The 24,292-nt window shown below is 37.4% G+C and overlaps 3 protein-coding genes and 1 long non-coding RNA gene across 9 annotated transcripts; 1 reads left to right on the top strand and 3 right to left on the bottom strand.

Annotated features, from left to right (window-relative positions):
- Positions 1 to 464: 464 nt before the first annotated feature.
- LOC127968693 (GRIN2-like protein) lies at positions 465 to 7,841 on the bottom strand. 6 transcript variants are annotated; one of them, XM_052570032.1, is made up of 3 exons: positions 7,693 to 7,841; positions 5,134 to 5,230; positions 465 to 3,627 (listed from the first exon to the last, which is right to left on the bottom strand). In XM_052570032.1, exon 3 carries the CDS (start codon positions 3,612 to 3,614, stop codon positions 2,226 to 2,228), a length of 1,389 nt encoding a protein of 462 aa, XP_052425992.1. In that variant the 5' UTR covers positions 3,615 to 3,627; positions 5,134 to 5,230; positions 7,693 to 7,841; the 3' UTR covers positions 465 to 2,225. The 6 variants fall into 6 exon arrangements, with proteins under 6 accessions (XP_052425992.1, XP_052425993.1, XP_052425988.1 ...); XM_052570033.1 differs by having other exon boundaries at positions 465 to 3,624; XM_052570028.1 differs by having other exon boundaries at positions 5,134 to 7,736.
- LOC127968695 (uncharacterized) lies at positions 7,797 to 12,412 on the top strand. Its single transcript, XR_008156055.1, has 4 exons — positions 7,797 to 7,944; positions 9,076 to 9,263; positions 9,988 to 10,410; positions 10,480 to 12,412. It is a non-coding gene; the product is annotated as an uncharacterized LOC127968695 (long non-coding RNA).
- A 1,514-nt stretch (positions 12,413 to 13,926) lies between these two features.
- Positions 13,927 to 19,587, bottom strand: si:dkey-21e13.3 (uncharacterized protein LOC100150043 homolog). Its single transcript, XM_052571384.1, has 5 exons — positions 19,281 to 19,587; positions 19,104 to 19,208; positions 17,185 to 17,307; positions 16,789 to 16,914; positions 13,927 to 15,379 (listed from the first exon to the last, which is right to left on the bottom strand). The coding sequence occupies exons 1-5, from the start codon at positions 19,324 to 19,326 to the stop codon at positions 14,904 to 14,906; spliced, it is 876 nt and encodes a 291-aa protein (XP_052427344.1). The 5' UTR covers positions 19,327 to 19,587; the 3' UTR covers positions 13,927 to 14,903.
- A 761-nt stretch (positions 19,588 to 20,348) lies between these two features.
- si:ch73-127m5.2 (uncharacterized protein LOC561202 homolog) lies at positions 20,349 to 23,973 on the bottom strand. The gene is made up of 4 exons (XM_052570092.1): positions 23,816 to 23,973; positions 21,959 to 22,667; positions 21,495 to 21,624; positions 20,349 to 21,404 (listed from the first exon to the last, which is right to left on the bottom strand). Exons 2-4 carry the CDS (start codon positions 22,596 to 22,598, stop codon positions 20,993 to 20,995), a joined length of 1,182 nt encoding a protein of 393 aa, XP_052426052.1. The 5' UTR covers positions 22,599 to 22,667; positions 23,816 to 23,973; the 3' UTR covers positions 20,349 to 20,992.
- Positions 23,974 to 24,292: the final 319 nt, after the last annotated feature.

The following is a 24,292-nucleotide window of genomic DNA, read 5'->3' as shown; positions in this document are numbered from 1 at the left end:
TTTTTCTTTTAGTGGAGAAGATTTGAAGACAGGAGATGCTGAGATGTTAATGACTATATGCATGTGAAAGTATTCAGACTGAATGTATTTTTAAAATGATTGTTTATGATGTGTCCTTGCTCACCTGTTGTATTTACTCCAAACTCAGAAATATGGCACAGCAAGGAAAAACAAAACAAAATAGAAGGGAGCACCTGCTCAGGGGCAGTCAATACCAGGGAATGTGCCTGCTCATCCAATTGGTCAAAATTACAATGAAAGAGCCATGGAAATGTCCAGGGCGATCTACTGGAACACAGTTTAGTAGTTTAGCAGGACCTTCTGACATGTTCTCATGCCCCTCTCTTTGTCTATGTCCTTCAAAAACAAAGAGAAATGCCACTGCCAGTGAGCCAATGAGAAATCCCATTGTCTTATGGCAAACAAGTCTAACCGTACTGTTTTAAAATAACAGACACAGAACATTGTTTACCAAACGTTTTATTGTTGCTCGTACATTTTTCAAGACATTCAGTATTTCAATATTAAAACACGTTAGTGTAGTTTTTGCTGTAGAAAGCCTATATAAAGCTTGTTTTCGTCATACTGTAAGGTGTTGATCCAGTAATATCTATATTATGTTAAATCACAATGCTCTGGTCCAAAAAAAGATTGCTTTGGCAAAGAAAAACAAAAGCAGTTTGTGCAGCACATACTGTCGGTTTGGTCAGAGATTCTGGATACACATTTACTTACCAACAATAGGTGTCATGCTATTTAAATGAATATAATCTAAACATTATTGACAGAGATTACTCTAAATACAATCCCTAACTTTCATAAAATCTGAGACTGATTCTGAATAAGATAGTAATGATAGAGCACGTGATCATGACATACATTAAACTGAATGTGATTTGAACCATTTTAACTTTAATATTTTAACATTATAATGAACAAACTATAAACATTAACAATATTATATAACAGAAAATATTTATGAATATGTAAAATGATGTGAAAATGGCCATACTTTTCTGGGTCTTTACACTTTTCTAAATAGAACGCAACCACAAAATATTCTTCATTACTAAATCATGACATGAAAATAGTGGAAAGATTAAAAATAAAAAAATAAAATCAATGTCGAGTTTTGGCAACAAAATCAAAATGTACATGTTTTACTTTTTGAATTGACTGAGATTGTCCCTGAGCATACAACCAGGACTGGGACTTAGTTTTAGCTCCTAATGTACTACAGTATATAAGTGCAGGAACAATGACCTTGAGTCTATATTTGCTAATCATCAGTAGGTTTGATAAGAACCTAGCTTTACACACCCACAAACCTCATGAGCATTCATATTTTTAGCTCTGTGGATTGATTTTGGCCTTGAGCCCACTCTAATCCAGCAGGCAAACCGACACTGGACCAATCACCATTTGCATCAAGATCAGTGAATTCAGTAACAACATACACTGTTGTAAATTGATAGTTTTTGTAAATTATATTTCTGCAGCCACAGAATCTGTGAAAAAAATGAAGAATCTTTTTTTTTTTAAACCATTTAAGCTGAAAATTCTGCCATTTACTACTGGTTGATTATCATTGACTACAAAGGGTTTAACACCATGAATCTGTGAGACCAGAATACAAAGAAATCGAAATCCATCATGATTTGAGGGTTAGCATGTAGAATAATTAGAAGTACACCTCAGATCATGCTCCAGGGAGCCCTTCAGGGTGTATTTTTTTAATGTATACCCCATAGCTAATGTTCAGTAATCTGCTGTTTGCTTGACAAAATCCAACAAGTACAACCAGACATTTTAATCTTTAAATAGCATTTTAATAAATGAAAATACTCAGTGCTCACCAAAATCTTTATTTTGGTATTTTGGGCCAAAAGGGGAATCTAAAAGGTCATGTATGAAGTAAGGTAGAAACTCCCCATTATGTGTAAACTTTATATGGTAGCTCTATGCAATGCTAGCTTGCAATTTATCTCTGAAAATCACTGCTCTACCTAACCAATAGTGGAGCTTTAATAGCATCAACTAAGCAGACACAGCTTTGGAATATATAGAGATTTAATTTAAGGACAATTTTCTTTAGCTAAATAAATATATATGCCAAGGGCCATTCTCTATCCATTTCCTACTTCCAGGAAAAGCCTAAACGTTTCTTTACCTAACCTAGGCATCCACAAACTGAAAAGGCAATATCCAGCCCTTCGATGAACACCTTAGTCTCCCACAGTACTGGGGTTAGAGCAACACGCTGAACTGCGCAGTGTTCTTATAATGCCTTCACTCTTCTTCCGTCGCCTGGGCTGCAATGCTAGGCTGCTGTCATTGTCCGTGGAGTCTTGTGTTTGAGCAGCTGCAGCTGCCGCAGCTGCAGTCTCTTTGATCTGAAGTTCCAGATGCCTTTGAATTGCTAGGCCAAGCTCTTCAGGGTCCACAGCTGCACCATACACCTCCCATGTCATACCCTCAGCATCCCATTCCACCTCCTTCACTGGGGTCTTATGACACATGTGCTCCGAAAGTGTGTCTGAAATAGGATCCGCTCTTAAACTAATTTCAGGAAATACATGAGAAAGAGGGGAAGCAAGGGAATCAGACACGGTTTGCACACCAACATCTCTGAGCACATGATCAGATGTCATGGTAGTGGCATCTTTGACTGTCCTGTTAAAACCAGTCAGGCCTGTTCTGTCTAGTCGAAGGCAAGAAGAGTTCTGCCCCCTAAACTCAGATCCGCAGCACTGGCCTGTACTGCGGCTGTCAAGTCTGGTCTCACTGACTGAGGACACAAGAGGTGGGAAACCGAGCAAGCCTGAATGCAGCAGTGATCTTTGTCCTGCACAAGGGCTTCCTGCACAAGGTGGCCGTGATATCAAATGTCCAGAGCATGGAACAACATTGCAAGTATTTCTTAAACAGGCAGTGTTCAGCATGTGACCAGAACAGGTAGATCTGTGGCATGCAGTGAAATGATGACTTTCACAGTTGCTCTGAGCATGGTCTTCTGTATTCGCTCCCTGTGGTGTGAAGTTGTTGCTCAGACCCGAAGAACTCATTCTACAATGAACTCTGCAACAGCTGCACTCTTTCAGATTCTCTGCAGGTCCACAACATGAACAACATCCCTCCCTGCACATCAGACCCTTCATCCCTAAATCTCTATTTGTGTAAGGTGTGTGTGGCACACCACTATGGACCTGATTTTGCCCCAAGAGAGGATCGTGCGTTGGAAACCTTCTGGGCGAGTCCTCCATGAAACTCCAGGATCTTGCTGCTCCTCCATGCCAGATTACAGTCTCATGGGTGCTGTTGCCACTGCACATGCTCCCCTGTTCATGGTCACAAATATTCACCGGGACTCCTGAAGATGGTCCACCCATACTGATAGGCCTTTGAGTACATTCTGCACTGCTGACGCACTTACGCAAGTTCTGACGGTACCATGCCAGCTCTGTTCGTTGAGGAGGTCCACTGACCATTTCTGTCGAGCTTTTGGTTAAAGAAATTGTTGGCAACTCATGGTTCTCCACTGTTTCACCATCAGCAGATCCAAGACTGATGCTTGGGAGGTAGATCTCAGATGCAGGTCTTTGTCCTTCCTCCATAGTGAATAAACTACTGGTAAAGAAAGACATACAATTATAAACATTTACACATATTTACCGAACATATTTTAAACAGTTATGAGTTTCTTAAGATGAAATAAGCACACCAAATTTTCCTCTTTATTTAGTTACTAAGCTATCCATTTAATTTGAATGACCCTTAAACCTTTACTTTTACGATAGATAAAGCTGAGATTTATTTAGTTCTTACAGCACATAGATTAAAGTGAAAAGGACAGGGGGATGCCTAGATATCTCTCCCATGAGTGATTGACCAGATTACAGACAGATTCCACTCCACATGGTCCTATAAGGACAGTATGCTTACTGTAAATTTACAAACTATGCCATACTTTAAGGACTCCAAATCATTCCTGTAAGAGTGTGTTTCTTGTTTCCAGGAACTCGAGAGCAATGGGGGAATGTGTCTGGCCTGTTCATGTTTACATCACACTTCAGCCACTCCAGCAGATTTTTGGGGAGACACTTTCGGATCTGTCACTCCCTACTGTCAACACACACATACTGCTGACTCCAAACTACAACACACTCACACACTAATCTGTACAGTTATTCAAGGCACACTTCAATACTATACGTATTTTACAATGTAGTGGTTACTTGCCATTGAGTTGCCATTTTAAGAGGTTAAGTGCCCCAAAGATACTGGCATTTCAGAATTGTCAGGGGTAAACTCAGAAATAAACTTTGTGTTGTCTGCTCAGATTCTTAATCATTAGGACATCACCATCTGTTTATGTCCTCGTGATTGCTTGTTGAATCATACCATATAAATCTAACTTCCAAGGATGCCCACACAGAATCTGCATATGCAGAACTCCAAAGAAGTTGAATTGTTTTCAAGAAAAGGTGTTTGGTTCTGTCAAAACCAGTGTTCATCATCCATCACATAAAGCTACAAAAATTAAAACTATCATAAAATGTATCTACAGGGTAGCACTACTGCACTACTTTTTTTAGTAATTTAACACTAATGAGTACATAATTTGTCGAGTGTTACAAAACAACAACAAGAATAAAGCCATACAAATGAATTAATTACCCGTACAAATGACCAGAACTCTAACAGAAAGACAGATGTTATCTCTCCACAGTTATCATGGGAAAACATGATACTTATCTTCCCACTGCTTCTAAAAATAATAGGCAAGGTGTTCACTGTTAACCCTCCTCTTCCACCTCACCCCACAGTCTAACCTCCATCCTTGCAGACAACCACACACCTGTACTGGCGCCAGACTGTGACACACACACACACACACACACACACGTAAATATAAACACTCCAGTGAATCTCTCATCCCCTACAAGAAAATCAAACAAGAAAGATCTCACCTTTTGGTTCTATTAGCAAACATACATGATCCAGTCAAGACCTTTCCTTTCAAACTGAGGAACATTTGCTTCACGAAGACACAGCTGTGGTTTCCCTCATGGCCACAGGTAAGTCAACAACCTCCGTCCCTCCACATAAACACACACATGCACACGTACATACCTCCCACTTCCTCCTCTCGTCTCCTTCCCCTCTGCCCAGACGGATCCCGCCTCCTTCACTTCTTTCCTCTCTTCCACTCCTGCTCTCTCGCTCCGCTCTAAGTGAACAGGACAGAGTAGGTGTATTGCTGGATTATCAGTCGTTGTCATCTGATTACACACCACACGCTCCTTCTCTGAGAGGAAATCCACCGTGGAGGGGGAGGAGGTGCAAAGACACACAGACAGAAATGGTGGGAGGCAAGGAGCACTCAATGCCCAATGGAGGGGGGCACAATTGTGTGAAAAGATGAGAAGTGGGATTTAGAGGAAGTACAGGTAGGTACTACTGAGATGTCACAAAAGGAAATCATATATCCTTCCAAATCAATACAATAAATTCTTTATTACACACACGTTCATTCTCACACACTCATAGCTCCTGCCGCTTACTCATCCAGTCTCTCTCTTCCTGTTGCTATAGAAACAGCCATGCTCAATAGGAACCCAATGAATTTTCATCATCTTTTTTTTTTTTTTTTTTTTAGTTGTCATGGGAACAATGAAAACAGTCTCTTTGAAAGAAGGGCTTGTGGTGCCAGGAAATCATTATGATATATGTCTGTGACTCATCTTTCTGATTCACCTGTCCATATACTCGCAGGTCACCTGTTCTATAATAACTCCGGTTCAGAGGTTACGCAAAAAGATGCTGAAGTTACATGTTTGTGTTTTTGATCGCCCTTCAACAAACCAGAACATTTTTTTTTCTCTATTTACCGAGACATTTGGGACCAGTTGCTGTAACGACATTTTGTTGGCATAATAACACAGATGCTGTCTATTTGTTGATCCATTAAATCAGTTGTGTCAGGTGTATTTCCACTGGAATTATAAACCCTTATGCCAAGCCTTAATTTAATGTTATATTATAGACTCCTTGAAGTCAACTTGAAGTGATGGTTCACCCAAAAATGAAAAATCTGTTATCATTTATCTTGTTGGTCCAAATCTGCATGACTTTTTTTTTTTCCTGCAGAACACAGAAGAAAATATTTTAAAGAATGCTGGGGTTGCCAATGACTTTAAGTATATGTACAAAAAAAAATCTGTTTTGTGTGTGTGTATGTGTGTGTTTTCCACCGAGAAAGTAGTCACACAGGTCTGGAATGTCATGAAAGTAAGTCAATTCACACTATGCAAGGATTTTGATTGACAGGCGATCTGACCAATCATAAGACAGTTGTTGAAACCAGACGGAGATTATCAACGAGGTTGACGTCAGTGTACTTGAACTTGAAAAATGGTGTACATTGACGTCTTTCTGTGGTTGAAACAAGATGCCTTCTGATGTTCATTCATGCTTATTTCATTCTATAACTAGTAAAGAGGAAGAGATGATCAGTTCACATGCCACTTGAACTGAGGCGCCACCGCCATCTGTCACGACACATTAAAGAGCCACAAAATAGATTTATTGTTTGAATTTCTTTTAAAAAAATGAAAACATTTGAAAGCTGATACTTTGTTTCATACCGAAAGTAACATGCTCTGTCTTGTCATTGTCCTCCACATTGTCCATTGCCATTTGCTATGCGATAAGTTTTTCACTTCGTAGTAAGACATAGTAACAGTAAGGAGGAGGGTCATTGTGAAGGGTCAATTATGACAAAATTTTGTGTTGAACTATATCTTTAAATTTTTAACTTTCAGTGCATGATATAAGATGATTGCTTCTTACAGATGTGTTTTATTATTAGATATAATACTGGAAATATAATGCATACTGTATAAGGTCTAATATATAGTCTTTAATATTATTTTATTTTAATGCTTTTTCAGTTTACTGAAAATTAGTTGGGACAAAATTCTTAAATATTTTAACTTCAACTTCATTGCTCAGTTTGTTTCTAAAATACAGCTTACTAAATCAATTTGTTTAGAGACTACATTTACGTTTTTGTGTTCTCTGCATAGAACTAAATATTAAGGTGCTAAAATGCACTTTTGCTAGCTAGCTCTTGCTAGCCAAGATCCAACATTAGTTACTTTGACACATCAAATTGTATTGGACTTTACACAATTCAGTTAGGTTTCTACTACTACAGTATCAGATATGAGTTTAGAGTAAATAACAGTTGTTTTTATTGCAATCAAATGTCTTGAAACTCCATGCAAGTTAAGCACATTTAGAGGTATTGTGGGAACAGCAGACGTGTCGCCTGATTGCAGCCTTGACAAACATCCCCTGTTCTCCATTAAGTTATTCATTAACACTTAGTGAATGCAAACTAGGCTGGTACAGACACCATAACATTCAATCTGTAGTTATTAAACCACAGGAGCCAGGTGGTGGCTGATTCACAGAAATCAAATCATATTACAGAAGTCACATCATCCCCAACATTGTTCAATTAAACTTTTCAGAATAGCTTTCAGCAATTGGCACTTTTATTTGGAAGTCATTTTAGCTTGCTAATTGCCTGTAAATAGTCACAGTTTGTAAGCACACTGGACTGCATCAAGGTTTTGTGTCTGTTTGCAAATAAATACTGCAATTGGAAGAGCTCATATCATTCACCTGCTTGAGCCAGTGTTTGGTGTTGATTAACTATCCTGGGAAGCCTCAGGGGGACTGTAGTACCCCGCTGTTGGGTGGCCAGGCTGTCAGAAGACACAGCTTACTCTCAATGGGACATCAGGAAGAGGACCCATGAGAAGGCCTCTGGGCAAAATGAGAAACCGGGGATTGGAGATTCACACCGACTCTACTGGAGAGAAAGAGAGATTTTATTCAGTTAGGAGTTAGACAGACTGTGGCTATCCATGGCTGGTGAGTAGATTAAAAGAAACTGTTGTACAAACTCTACTTGATACCTATTTTACACAGATATATTAATATGTGATAGTGGATCTTTAAGACAAACAGATAACATTGTTTCACCATGGCTGCAAATATTTGATCATATACGACTTAATGTAAGTTGCTCTAAACACCTTATTACGTGCTAGTTGCACCGAAGCTTACTTTACTTTACCAGACACGAGGGTCTAGTGCTGTCATAGCGACATGTATTTCTGTGCGTGCTAATGTGATATGCTAATAGACACTGCTGAGCAGATGGTTGACCCCTGTACACTAATAATCTTCATGTGCAATTGAACAATTATTGACCAGTGAGGCAAAGTGCCCTTAAAATGTGCAGTTCTGAGAGTATGCTGCTTAAATGCATATTTACAAGCTCTCCCTTTTAGATTATGGATACCAGTAGCTATCTGAGAAACAACTGTGAATGTCAAAAGCTTATTTAAAGGGACAGTTCACCCAAAATGTTTAATTCTTTCATCCTTTTAGCACAAACTTAGATCTTTTAAAGAATGGATCTATCCTAAAATGAAAGCACAAATCTTTATATTTCTTTTTTCCCCATAAAATAATACTATAACATTAAGCTTGCTTGCTTACATTTAATTAGTGTACAGATCCTTTTTAAAGTCCTTGTCTAAGCACAGCAAGTCTTAAAGAGATTCTATAATATAGTATTTAGTATATTATTATATAACATATTCAAGATTTATTTAAATTTCACACTTAATTACTAAACTATGAGCTGTATTTAATGACTACAATACCTGTTAGGAAGTTCTGGTTCACCCTTCAGGTGGCTGCAGTAAATCCCATTACAGTAGAGTATAAAACAGGTTGCTGCTCTAGATAGAAATACTGTGTTTCTTGAGCAGCAAAAACACAATGTGCTCCACCTCTTGCATGCAGGTCTCCACTAAAGCGTGTTGACACAAGACACTTGACACTTCTTTTTAAAAGGCATGAGAGAAAGAGACTGTCCAATGGTGTCACACAGCAGGTTTAGTTAATGCAAAGCCATGTTCTCTGTTGTATGAAACACTGAGTGAGAGGGGAGGGTGGCTGGCCGCTAAGTTTGTTTTGTGTCTGTGCCATTAGATCCACTTGTAGCACTGGCTTGTGGACTGTCTGCAGCATTTCTGTTCCTGTTGCTGTTTGGCCTATCAGTGTATCTACTGGAGGAAGAGATGAAATCAAACGCTCTACAGGGGACTGATACCTACCACCCCCACAATCCCACGATGCACCGCTCCAGTGCTTCAGACATCACAGAGCAGCAGCTATGGGTAAATAACAGTTGTTGCTTTTCTAGAAATAGCAAGAATACAAGCTGTATACAGTCATTGCAATGTAAGGTGAACTAAATTGAATAAATGCATCCTTTTCAAGCTCTTGGGCTTTTTTAGCAGTAAAGGGAGCCTGGGACTAGTTGTCACAAGGACTAAAAATATTTTGTGAGCACAAAGACATTTAAGTATAATTTTTTTTTTTTTTTGCCAATCCTTCGTGGTATTAGAGAGATTAGCTATATGTCACACATTTTACTTTACTAAAATATTTGTTTGTTTGTTTATCCTATGCATTTTAATCTACAGTACATATACATTAAATGCAGATATAAAAGTGTAATTAAGAAAATAAACATACAAACAAACAATAAGTAATAAGTAAAGTATATAATGAAAAGTATAAAAATGTATTTATTATAGAATTATTTACTTGTTTATTTTTATTTCTAAATAAAATTATATGCAGATATAAAATACACATTATATGCAGACATACACGTTAACTTGTAAAAAATGGGTAAATAAATAATATATTTAAAATAAATAAAAATTATAATATATATATATATATATATATATATATTTTTTTTCTTCTTCTTTTTTTTTAATCATATTTTAGTTAATTAAAAGTATGACATCTGGCACTGATCTCTCCTATAGCATTCACTATGAAATATGGATTTAAGTGCATATACCCATTCTTATCTGTGCATTTTCACAGCTCAGAACCACATAGTGTTCCTTTTCTTTGTGCCTCAACTATACAAGAGGAAAGAAGAAACAGTGCATGCTGAGGAATGGGAAGTCCTTCCAGTTCTGCACACCCAGCGAGGCTCTCTGACAGTAGGGACTAGGGAGTGTGTCAGACTCTATAGGCATTAGGCATCAGAAACAATGACACAAAGAAAGAATAAAGAGAATGTTTTTACTGTCTGTTTCTCATTCTGCTCTCTGTGGTTCTTGAGGTTGGCTGCCCCTGGGCAGCATATTACCAGACCTGTACCAGCTTCCAGAGGAACCCAGTGAATGGGCCCTTCCCAACGGCTCAGCTGTTCGTCTGTGGTTCGCTCTGTGTATCAGCAGGAGAGAGAGCAGCTGGTGGTGTCTCTGCTCCGTGCTGCTAACCTGCCCGCTCACTGCCAGGGTAATGTCACTGATAACCGATGACACCAAAGGTAGTCATGCACAGTTCAATGACATCTTTGTGTTTCAGGTAAAGAGTCTCTCCTGATAAACATGGGCAACCTTCGTCTCTCTATGTGGGTACATCATCATCTTCCCCTTTATATGGAAATACAAGTGCATTTAACTGTTTCTTGATTTGTATGTGAATTTATTTCCAAAAACATTTTTGTTTTAAATAATGGAGAAACTTTGATTTTTAAAATTAGAGAAGACATTTCATAGTTGATGTCTCCATCTACTGGCCATTGCAAGCAGGTTTCCTGAGTCATTCCTGGGGATGACTCATATTCTGGGTTAGTACAGGTTCGCGACAAGCTGCTGATTTTTATGTTTATGAAATGTTATTTAATGTTATTTAATAAGATATTTAATCTTATTCTCAACAAGACTGCATTCATCTGTCCAGATACAGTAAAACAGTAATACTGTGAAATACTATTTTAATTTAAATTCCATGGTGTCTATTTAAATATATTTTAAAAATTGTTATTTATTTCTGTGATAGCAAAGCTGAATTCATCATTACTCCAATGTTCAGTGTCACATGATCCTTCAGAAATCATTCTAATATGCTGATTTGGTGCTCAACAAGGTTATTATAGTTAACTAGAACTAAAATACACACAAAAATACAAAAACTTAAATAAATAAAATATAGCAATAAAAATGTATTCAAACTATTAATAAAACAATCTGCAATCATGAGGAAATTTTAAACGTAATATTTTTTAGGAAATGGCAATACATTTATTTCAGTAAAAAAAAAGTTTTTTTATTTGAAATGTTTTATAACATTGTAGATGTCTTATGTGTCCTTATATTTGTCGATTATATATGTTGGTCAATTCCTGATCCCACTCATATATTCTGAACTGAAGGACACAGCAGGCAAAGTGCAGTGGAGGGATCTGGACAGTGAAAGTGATCAAGTATGACACTCTAATATTAAAGGAATAGCTTACACGTACATTAAAAATCTGTCATCATTTACTCACCTTCATGTCTTTCCAAACCTGTGTGAATTTATTCTGTGTAACATAAAAAATGTAAAAAAAATAATGCAACAGAAGAAAGAAAATCATTCATTCATGTCATTCAGAAATGACATGAGGGTAAAAAAAACTACTTTTTAATTTTTAGGCTAAACCTTTAATCAAAACTTGGGGAAAGAGTGCTGTACTAATGTGCTCTTTTTACTGAAAAGAAAAGAAGAAAGGCATGACATTTGCCAAGTATGGTAACCCATACTCGGAACTGGTGCTCTGCATTTAACCCATCCAAGAGCACACACACAGCAGTAAGAAGTGAACACCCACCCGGAGCAGCTATATATCCAGCACTCGGGGAGCAATTGAGGGTTCAGTGCCTCGCTCAAGGGTACTTCAGCCATGGGTATTGAGGGTGGAAGAGAGCGCTGTTCATTCACTCCCTCCCACCTACATCTCCTGCCAGCATCAAGACTCGAACCTGCAACCTTTGAGTTACAAGTCCAATTCTCTAACCATTAGGCCACAGCTGCACAGAGGCTGCTGTTGTAGCCTCTCTTTCAAAAAGGTGACATCCAGGTGTCTCTGAACTACAATCAGCCTCCACACTGCCTCACTGTGGTTGTTCTACGAGTGCGAGGTTTACAGTGTTGCAGGTGAGAAACCCAGCAATAAAGAATACAGTACAGTGACAAGCAGTCTTTGTGCACCTTTAACATGAATGTAAAATGGATGTTACAGGTGTGTGCGCTCATCTCTCTGAAGATACATACTCAGGTGGTGAGGAACAAGTGGACCACTGTAGCGAAAGGAAATAATCTATCCTTTAATGAGAGGCTTACCTTCAGACTCCTCCCCTTGCACCTGGACACACCCTGCCTGACCCTACAGCTCCAGCAGCTCAGCACAGAGAGTCATTCAGTCATTTCCAAGAAATAATTTTAGACGACAAAGTATTGTTGTGTTAAATTAAAAATATTAGAGGGAACCAAAATGAAATTGTTTAAAATAACAAGGTTATTATCATGAATTATTACTATTAAAAACACCTTTGTTATTTGAAATTAAATATGATTAGATGGAAAAACTTACATTAAGAAATGTTACCTAGTGTAACTAAGAGATTTAATTTTAATTTGCACTACAATTACTAATTGAAAAACAAAAACTGAGCTATAACTAAAACTGGAATAAAAATGAAATAAACGTAAATAGTAATATTTTGAAAAATTACAAACACATACAACAAAATTAAACTAAAATGAAAATGAATATATATAAAAATAGATTAATAATAATTATAATTATACCATACCCATATTTATTTGATCTAAACTGGATGACTGGTTACAATAAAAACATATTTTTTGACCCATACAATTTATTGTTGGCTTTTGCTATATACAGTACCTGTGCTACTAGTTTTGTGGTCCAGGGTCACATATGTAATTACAAATTCTTTGACAAAATATATCATTCCCCATTCTCCAGTGGCCTTAGACATAACAGTTATTTTGCAGGCACCATTATAATATACCTATGTATCTGTACTGGCAGTGTTGTTGGGCATTGTGGTCATTGGGCAGTTCATGTATACGTGGGGCAGAGAGCTGGAACACTGGAACAACATGGTCAGCAAACCACAGGAGTTGGTCAGGCAAAGGCACCTGCTGGGATCCGCTGACACAGTACAGAGCCCTCAATAAACAACATGCTACAAACTCAATGCCACCTCCCTCCTCTTTTTGTAAACAATCGTAGCCGGTTTTTCTTTATCTTTAAGGTGAAAGTGTGATTTTTTTTTCAGTACAAGACTGATGTCAGAAAATCTAATGGAATTAAACAAAGTAATTGATAGCATAGGTGTATTGATAGCATACATTTGGTGAATGAACTTTGTGTTTAATTCCATTATTTTAAATAACAGTTTGCTCCTCAAAGCCCATCAGAACAACTGTGTGACTTGATGCAGGAGGTAAAAATACAGTCCAGTTATACCACAGGGTTTACACACTTTAACTCATGAATTTCCATTTCCATTCCATTTGTTTATTAATAATAGATACGTTTTTTTGTTACATTTGGATTCAGATTGATTTGCATCCATCCATCCATTCTTCAATCCTCTTTTCCTATATAGGGTCACAGAGATTGATACAGAATCGTTCAGACTAATTTGTGAACTGGTTTGATTTATTGAAAAGAATAATTCGCTCACAAATTGGACACACTACCATCCAAAAGTTTGGGATAAGTAAAGTTTAAAATAATAATAAGCATTAAACTGAAAAATAATATAACAAAAAAGCGTGACTCTACAATTTTCATAGTCATAAAAATAAAGAAAACTCTTTGAATGATGCATCCAAACTTTTGGTCTGTACTGTATATATATATATATATATATATATATATATATATATATATATATATATATATATATATATATATATATATATATATATATACATATATTACATAATGCTACAAAAAGTATATTTTAAATAATTGCTGATCTTTTAAACATTCTGTATATCAAATAATCCTGAAATGTTTCTTGAGCACCAAATCAGCATATTAGAATGATTTCTGAAGACTGGAGTGATGGATGTAAATTGCCATCAAAAGAATAAATTACTTTTGAAAATATATTAAATTAGAAACAGTTATTTTCAATTGTAATAATATTTCATAATATTACTGTTTTACTGTATTTTTTTTAACAAATACTGTATATTTGACCTTGGTGAGTATAAGAGAAAATTCAACAATAAAACACTTACAGACCCTCTTCTGAAGAGTGATGAAGCAAGTTTTACTATACACAGAAGCAAGATCTAGTCACATAATATAAATATTCTCTTAATAGTCCCACATTTTGCATGTCTGTGGGAACACTGCACACAGTGTGAAACCCCTTCTGGGACTATGGGCTTAGGCCAGTTTAGCAGGGTTTTTTTACATGATTATTCATAGACGTCACCTTTTTGCATTTATAAATCCAGAATGAATTTTATAACCCAATTATGTGTAACACTGCTTAAATGTAGTTCATTAGTTAAGCGTGCTTTCACTTGGACTGTTTTTGGAAGCAAAGACTGTAAACACTCTGAACACTGGGTCTGGATAATCCACTACTGTAAGGCCTCTTATGGACTAATCGCAGAGTTCAGAAAGGCTAGCAGATTGCAGCTCGGCATCCACCTGTTCTCATGTTCTATGTACAGCCAGCGTAGATCTGTAGGACTTAAATTGCTTGGACACAACATGTCTTGTGACCTGGCTTGTGATTTTGGCTCTCGATTGGTACCCTCTGAGAGCAATTATATTCTATGTTAATACTTTCAGATCCATTCTTTATTATGAATGGCTGAAATGAGCTCCTTAAATATTGGGACGTGGTTTATACCAGATCACCAGTCTAGGCCACCTCAGACATACAGTCCAAAAGCACTACGATGAAGTCTCACAAGAGGGTATGAAGCACTGCTGCCCTCAGATTCCTCTTTCTCGGTATGTTCTTCACTGAGCATTTGATAACTTTATACAATTTGGGGCAGCTGCCTAGGTGAGCAAAGTTCGGTAAGCGGTGTTCAGTCTGGTGGCCGTTTTTTGCGCCCCACAGCATTGTGGAGAACCTTTGAAGCACTTCTACTGCCACGGAGTACTGGCCGTTAGTCCACTGTTTCAGCCTGACCACCATCACAGCCGAAGAGAAACCAAAAGAGAACCGTGAGGTGCCACGGAAAACTCGCTCTCCCTCACCGAAATAAGCCCCTTCCTCCCAGGAGAGCATGGTGCCATCTTCTTCGCCCATGTCGGCCAGGTTACAAAGGGCCAGGAGGCAAGAGCTCAGCAGTGCCTCGTTCTCGTTGTACTGCAGAAGAACCGACACCAGTCGTGGGACAGCCCCGAGACTCAGGAATCGCTCCTGCTGCAAGTCTGGCAAGAAAAGAATCTCTTAAATCCCAAAGTCCAGGGTGGGCATCAAGATATAGATTGCTAGACTCTACTTAGCTTCCTATTCTTCCTGAAAATCTGTGATTTATCAGAGGGATACTGGACCTAAAAATTTAAATTCATGCCTCATTTTGTAGAATAACATTGAAACCCCTTTAGCTTTGTTGGATGGACAAAAAAGAAATACACTTATGACAGAATTTTTAATTTTGGTTAAAGTATCCCTTTAAAGGGGTCATATGATGCTGCTAAAAATAACATTATTTGGTGTATTTGGTGTAATGCAATGTGTTTATGTGGTTTAAAGTTCAAAAAACACATTATTTTTCACATAATGCATATTATTGTGTTCCTCTATGCCCCGCAATCTGAAATCGATTTGTACAAGGCACATCGGTCTTAAAAAGCGAGATGTGCTCTGATTGGCCACCTATCCAGTACGTTGTGATTCGCCAAATGGCTCAAGCGTGTAAAGGAAATGTTATACCCCCTAACATACTACGCCGTCTCCCAGGCCAGCAGCACTTAGTCCAGCTGCTCTGTTCGTGCACATCCCATCATCGTTTCCTTTTGGCAGTTCAGTCAATTTTCTGTTAGGAGTAACTTAATAACTCAGGATATTGGTTTACTTTGCGTCAGAAGGAGTGTAAGGCACGTTTATAAACCGAATAACCTAAGTAATTTGTGGATTAGTGCATACTGGAGACTAGAACTGTTTAAAACGATTAATTCAATTTGGTGAACTAGTTCGACCGGTCCGGTTCACCAAGAAGATCCGGTTAAACAAAAAGATTCGTTCACGATCCGGACATCACTAGATGAGACAAAACCAATAAAACCCATTATAAAAGAGGCATTTGTTGCATCCAGTGGGGACATAATTACTGATTATAATGACTTATACTGTCCTATGCATTGCGTCTAATCTACTGTTTAAAACTGGCGTTTGAATCATCATTGTTATTTAAATATAATTAACGTACTTACAAGCTGTGAGTCAGAAGCCAGAGTGGCCTTGCAACTGCCAGACTTTATAGAAACAGGCGTTATGCCACAGATGCATCACAGGCTACTGGTCAAGGAAACAGTCCTCATCCTCCATAAAATGTGCAGCACACATCTGAATATTTGGGTTGGACTGTTCTGGAACAGTGTTGAAATCCAACTTAACCACTGATTTCTAGTTGTGTCCTCTTTTGGAAGGCCAAACAAGTAGTTTCGCTTCCAGAACAAAATACATTGCGTCATAAGACCCCTTTAAAAATCTATGATTGTGTTATCTCTCTTGATGTGATCACTATTTAGAAAGCATCCAAAAGTATGACTAATTCCTCTCACATCAGTACCACCATTCAGACATGTGGTTAGGGTAAAAGTACAGGTTCACTCACTGCTGTCATAGCAAATCCTGGCGATTGCCTGGCTAACGTGAAGGAGAAGGTCCTGGTCTTGGCTTAGCAGTAAGGTCACAAGGGCAGATACAATGCCCGTCTCAAAGCATTGCTCTCTCACAGGGGCTGAAGAAAGATGGAATTATAGAATCAATAATCAATCAATACTCTTTGACTATGAGTATTAAGTTAGCAAGCTCCTATTATTTGCTAAATCTGTATTTTATCCAGTTCAACTTATTAGAGAAACAAACCCACAAGCAACCTGAGGTAATGGTGTAGGTCTCGTTCATGGATCATCTCTTGAGTTCAACCTTTTGGTTAAAACCCAGTCCATATTTTTAACCACAGGGCTACACCAACAAACATGTGCATTATATATACATTTGTTCTTACCGTCTCTGGCCAGTTCAGCTACCAGTCTGGCAGTGTGAGTAGTGAGTGTGCTCTTTCTTCTTAAAATCTGAACCAGAACAGGAAGAATTCCACTTTCTACCACCTGCTCTGATATGCCTTTCTCTAGGACAGGAAAAACACATTACACAAAGCTTGGGGTGAGTAATATGTACAGTATTCATATTTTTATAAGAAGTGTCTTATGCTCTTTTAGTCTGCAATTATTTGATATAAAATATTGTGAAATATGATTACATTAATTATCATTCACTAAAGCTGCGGTAGGTAACTTCTGACGCTCTAGTGGTTAATCAACAGAACTGCTTGCGTCTTGCGGAAGAACATCGTAGCCGGAACTACTTCTCTCTGTTTATTTCTATGAAGAATCACAAAGGTATTGGGTTACTCCGCCGCGGTACCCCCGAGGCAATCTAAAATAGTCTGAATATAAACACTTATTATAGGTGCACCCTAGTGATTCAGGACAAGCTAAAAACACGGTTTGGAAAATAGATTCATGGTGCACTCGCTTATTATATACATTTTTCTACATTTTGAACACAAACAAAGTTACGGACCGCAGCTCTGATTGGTTGATTTCTTACCGGAAGCGGTCTGTAACTGCAAATGACAATAGGACCACTGGGAGGAGCCAGAGGAGCTTGATTTTTTTCACAGATTATCTGTCTCATATTCTACTGTCAGGACATCATGACAGATTTAACAAATATGTAAAAAATATATTTTTTACAAAAGTTACCTTCTGCAGCTTAAATTTTTTTTAATGTGACTTATTTCTGTAATGACAAAGAAAAGGTAATTTCTTATTAAGAAAAAGTAATTTCTTATTATGTTGAAAACAGTTGTGCTGCTAAATATTTTTGTGGAAACTGTGACATTTTTTTAGGATTCATTTATGAATACAAACTTCAAAAGAACAGTATTTATTTCAAATACTTTTTTTGTAAAAATGATAAATGTCTTTTTCATTTTAATTGTACTGACCCCAAACTTTTAAACAGTTATGAATATATCCCATCCCTCTAATTTTGACAAATTGTGTACATCATGATAGCTGGATCATTCTTATCCAGTTGTCCTTAGTGAACACACGCACAGATTAACAAATGATGTTTCCACAAACTACAGAGGTCGCTCACAGCTGGCCACCTGGTTGCTTGTGTACAAATGCTAATCGTTCCTGTCACTCAATGGCTTTCACAGAGACAAATGCGGATTAGAGCGTCTCTGTTTTCAAACCCACAGAAGTTTTGTATCCTTCTCACGACTATCCTTGCTGATGTATTAATTATGGTTTCTCACCTGTGCTCGGATGATTTGTGATATGTAGGGGATAAGACACAGTCACTTGTTTATTATTCCAAAATAAACCTCACAGGGTCTTGTATCATTTCAGTACATAATACATTATCCTGCTTTTCACACATCAAAACATTTTATATTATTTGACCATGTGAGAATAAAATTAATGCAAAGTGGATCAAGGAAAACCATTTGCTTAGGATGACAACAAATATTGACAGCAACTGACCATTCAAAATCAAGTTTTCCAGAGAGACGCATAATAACTTATGATAGTAGTCTCTGTCAGGTATAGCCAAAGTGTAATAGCAATACGCACTAAGCAGCTTTCAGAACTCACTCAAAGTGCTGGCACATTCTGCATCTAACATACAATTAACAACAGTTTAAGGTTTCTTTATAAAGTAGTTTCTTTAAAGGCCTAATATATTAAGAAATGTCACAAAATACAACATCCTGTATAATGCTCAGAGGGCCTGGTTTTTGTTACATAAGCACTCAACTAGTACTATGCATGTCTCCATGAATTTGACTTCTCCAGTCCCAAACAAATAATCTAAATCTTAAATAATATAACAAAAACATGAAATACTCACTTCTTTCTATAGCAACATTGAGTACTGTGTCCAAATATGGCTTTAGTTCTTCCTCAACAAGTTCTGTGCTCACACTGATAGCCTCTATTGCAGCACTTAGTGAATCTGAGAATAGAAAACGTACATCAAAATGTACATCCTTCAGACAGTCTTTCCATTGTGGCCGTTGTTACTTACCCTTGGGCTCATTAGGTAGTGGACGACTGGCCCCCATCTTGTCCATATGTCTGTGTGTGAGGTTGTGATGACCTCTTTAGTTCTCAGCACTGCTTGTGTCCTGGATTACCACGGCAGTCTAGACTATGCTTCTGATTTAAAATCTCACACAACTCCATGTCTTGCTTTGTATCAGTATATATGTGTGCTTTCCTTCTGCTCTCATCCGGGTTGTATATACATGTATGTTTGCGAAACAAACTCCTCCCTCCCTCATCACACATTTATTTTCTTGCTCTCAATCCCCGTCTCTCCACCGGCTGCTCTGATTCAGACCTACACTAATGCACTCCAAATCCTCAGTCTGATGAAAGCCTCACAGTGGACAGGACTCCTGTAGGTGACACTGTGAACTGCAGAACGCCCACATCAAACATAGAGAGGAACAACAAACAGACAAACAATATCATTGGCTCAGCTACAAATCTGACTCCATGGCGAGGATTTTCTCTGCATGCTCTCCAGGGATTCAGAAAAGCTGCTTTGTGGGGAAATCTTTTGTGAAAATACAAAAGATTACAAAGCAGTTGAAGTGAGCATAATTGAAAACAAACCATTTAGCTATTATTCATATTTAAGAGGACATATAAAACAGATTAATTATAACAGCAACTAAATGCTGTCACTACAATGCTAATATGATGTTATGTGGCTGCAAAGCTGTTCTGAATGGTTATAAACATATAGTTACATGTTACTTACTGGATCGTATTAAAAAAAGTGTCTCTAGGTTCTGGATTGTGTCCCTCATTCCAAATTTTGTCATTGAATGAAAACTGCAAGAAGCCCACGTAAAAATAATAATAATAATAATAAAACTACATAGTTTCAGATATCTATGACTCATAGTGCAAAAAATGTGAGATATACAAAACTCGTAAAATGAATACGTAGGGTTAAGTGTTTGCTTAAATCCTTAACCCTAATTATATGAAATTGTTATTGCAATAAATCCATTTCAGTCTTGCATTAAAATGGATCGTTTGGACGCTCCGCAAGCAATATAAATGTAATAAATATACAAATTGCTTAAAAAAGGTAATGCTTTTAATTCAAGCATATGATGAGCAATCTGCAAAACTTACAGAGTACAGGCTACAGTCATTCACATACACTAAATATAGGACACAAAACAGAAAAAGAAAATAAATAGTCCAAAAAAAAATCAAACAATGTCCAAGAGAAGATATGTTCATTCTCAAACTTGCAAACCAAAGAGTTTGTAAGATTAAGTACAACAGAATCAAAGAACCCTTCTGAGATCAAATTCTAAAATGAGACTAACAGACACTGATATTGTGAATACAACATAGTGCTTGAAAAACAAATTGTTGCATGCTACATTAATAGCATACATGGTCTGTGTACATGTGTTCTTTGCCACAAACAGAAAAACAAAAGGTTGAGGGCAATACATGATTGGTTTAAATCAGAACATCTCTGTCAACAGCCTCTCAGAACATTATTTTCTTGATTGACCAGATTGTGAGAAAATTTTATATATATATATATATATATATATATATATATATATATATATATATATATATATATATATAGCCAGTCTTGAGACAATAAGAGAAGTCTAACATATATAAAACTAAATATTTCTATGAAAAACTTTTTGCACTCAGAATTCACAGTGACTCTCTGCACCTTTCAGGCACGTGATGTTACACAAGACCTGCATTGGTGGTGTTAAGTCCACTAGAAATAGTTTCGTATCCTACAGAGACTAGTGTTAACATGCTGCTCTCCATCTCTGAGGACTGTTGAACCTCAGGAACAACAGAATCCATGCACATCTGTTTCCCTTTCTTCCGTCCCCTTTTGCCCTTTTCTTTAGGTTTGCCGTCTTCTGTGGCCGCTTTGGGCTTGCGGTTGCGTTTCCTTATCCTTCTCACCGGAGGTTCGGGTTTGGGGTCGGTGTTCCCTGAGAGGATTCGGATTTGTCGGTCGATGACGTTATCTATCACATCGAGAGCCACTTCCATCATGCCGTTACCAAGACCATGCGTAACATTGGAGAACAAACGTGTATTCAGAGGGTCATTAAAAATCTTCCTCATCTCCTCTAGATAATTCCTGTTTAAAAAATGGAGAAGTTATCAAAATTACTTTTTGAATCACAGCAGAACATTTACTGTTCTTTGTAGAGCCCTACTAATAATTTACCTTGTTTCAATGATTTTTGACCAGTGCTGCACTTGGTTTGTTTCAGGTAGCAGCTGTTTCGCCATATTCTCATAATCGACATATTGCAGTGCAAAATCCTTCATGTCTTTGCAAAGGGCAGCTGTGTCACCTGAAAATAATGAATATTCATGCAGTCATGTAGAACGAATTCGCTCTAGCCTTGTCTAAATTAATTTCTGGTTGTGTTAAAAGGGATAGTTTATCCAAAATTACACAATTTATTGTTCTTTCAAACCTGTCTGACATATATTTGTCTTCAAAACAAGATATTTTAAAGCATATATCAACTGATTTCCCCATAAAATGGGGTCAAAAACAACACCGATGGCTTTCATTTTATGTGCAAAAAGCCATTAAAACTATAAAAATACTTTTTTATTTTATTTTATTCTTTTAAACAGGTTTGATTTGACACTTTTTCCAAGTATATTGTCCAGACGTACCTTCAGTTAGTTTGGAAAAGGAACTGGATACTGCTGTATTGGTGCTTGGTGACAGACCAAAGACATTTAGAGACTCCAAGAGTGTTTTCTTACTAGCCGGACCGCGACTCACTCTCGTATAGGCAGCCAGAGATCGGAGAGACATCTTCTCAGGTGGTTCCAATCTCCTCTTCACCTCATTGTAAGGGATCTGGTATTTGCGAGCCTTTGAGCTCTTCATGTTAGGGTCCAGCAGGGAGGCTACCTCTGCAAAAGGGACTTGCAGTGAGTTTACTGCACCATCTTGAGACGGCGGGGCACTCTGGCCTTCTGATGGACCTTGTGTTGATACGTGGTCTTGGGTCGGAATATGAGCATGTGCTTCCATGTGGCCTTGCTGTGGAGTCTGCAGATGTGGAGCAGGCTGGATGTGTGACTGAGTCTGGATGTGAGTTGGCATTTGGATGTGTGATGGGATCGTGTGCGGTATACCCTGACAGGAGACTTCTTGAGGTATCACGTGCTGTGTGATGATTTGTGCAATGTTTGGAGGTTGTGGTTGCGGCTGATACATGGTTATAATGGGGTTACCGACAGAGACGTGGACCACTTCATTGTTTTGGGAAACAGCAGACATGTGCATGCCTGAAGACGGATCCATCTTTTTCTCTCTCACAAGCACCAGCTTGTTGATGACCAATGATGACCACTTTTGAACACAATTCTGTATCTACAAAAAAATTTAAATAAGTATAGTTAAACAAACATGTGATACAATGTTTCTAATTTATGATGAGTTTACAAATGCTAACATTTGAGGAACTATTTATTAGGAAAGTAAATAGTAAATTCAGATTATTTAATTTTATCATTTGAATTTTATTTATATATTTTAAATCCACACTTGGCTAAATTTTTTTAATTATGTGGTATTAAGAATTTATACGAAGTTACGATTTTTTTATTCAGTGCCACATGAAACAGACTTTTTAAAATTTTCAATCACATTTTTACAATATTAGCTGCCAGACAATAAAGTTTTTAAAAGTTTTTAAAACACTACATGCTTTTAGTTTGTCCACACGATTAATGTATAAAGTAATTTATAAAAAACCCAATTTCTTTAATATACTGTATTGATATCCTAATGTCATTTACCATTTTTGAAAATAAAAAATACACTATAAAAGTCAAATTTCTATCATACACACCAGATTTTGTTTTACTTCTAAAAAACAAACAAACAAGAAAAAAACAACAACAACTTGAGTAACGTTATACACAATGATTAAATTTGCAGAACTTTTTTTCCAGTCCACAAAATTCACGTTTATATTTTTTCCCAGCTTGTTTCCGAACATTCTAAACTTGACAAATTTTCTTATTTATACAAAATTTGCTTAGCATTACCATAATTTTTTTTACAAATAAAGAAGACAAACAAATCCCGCTGTATTTAAGGAGACCGCGTCTTTTGACAGCGTCAACGCGACGCGAGGCGGCTGTAGTTTGGAGCGCGTGCATGTTTCTTACACACTCTTGTGTATTACAACCATCCAGCAACGTTAAAAACTGTACTGCAGCACCTGAGTTTGACAAAGAATGTGTATGTGATATAATGTTTAGTTTATTTCACATAGAGAGAATGTATATACATAAAACCGAGTGCTGAAGTCAGAGATGACTTAGCGAGGAAAGATAATCTAGTTGTTTTGATGAATTAGCAGGAGAGGCCAAAGCCACCATTATGTTTGAAACGTGATATTACACCGTAAATATGTGCTCAAAAGCTTCCAGACCTCTGATTCATTCGGACCGTTCTGGTTACGAACACTAACCTAGAATCGGACACAAGTTACTGACAGTATTCTTACTTACCGCTCTATGGTTAGAGTCGTATTTAAACCTTACTGATCCTAGAACAGTCCATGGCGAACCGATCGAAGGTCTCCTTCTTCACCGATCCTGTTTCGGCGGGTTGCAAATCAGCAGACGCCATAGCCGCCGCAGCTCGACCGCTCATTGGTCAATGCCGCTGCCAATCATGTTCCCTGGAAACGCTTATTCGTTGAGGCCTGTGTCAGTCATGCTACGTCAGCGTAGAAAAGGCGGAATGTCCGGAGCTTAAAATGGTAGGACTTGAACAAAGCTTCCACAAAGAGCTTCCAGGTGTCACATAATATTATTGACAAAAAAAAAAAAAAAAAAAAAAAAAAAAACAAGCAAAGGAATGTACTTTTTTGGATACATTATATTAATGCGATCAAATAAGATCAAGTCAAACATACAGTGGATTAAGTATTTGTTTCCTTGCCATGTAAAAAAAAGTTTTAATATTCAAATAATAGGTGACCT

This window comes from Carassius gibelio, chromosome B12 (assembly GCF_023724105.1).
Source record: "Carassius gibelio isolate Cgi1373 ecotype wild population from Czech Republic chromosome B12, carGib1.2-hapl.c, whole genome shotgun sequence".
NCBI classification, from domain to species: domain Eukaryota; kingdom Metazoa; phylum Chordata; class Actinopteri; order Cypriniformes; family Cyprinidae; genus Carassius; species Carassius gibelio.
The sequence above is the reverse complement of the archived record's forward strand: the minus strand, read 5'-3'. Positions and strand labels throughout refer to the sequence as shown.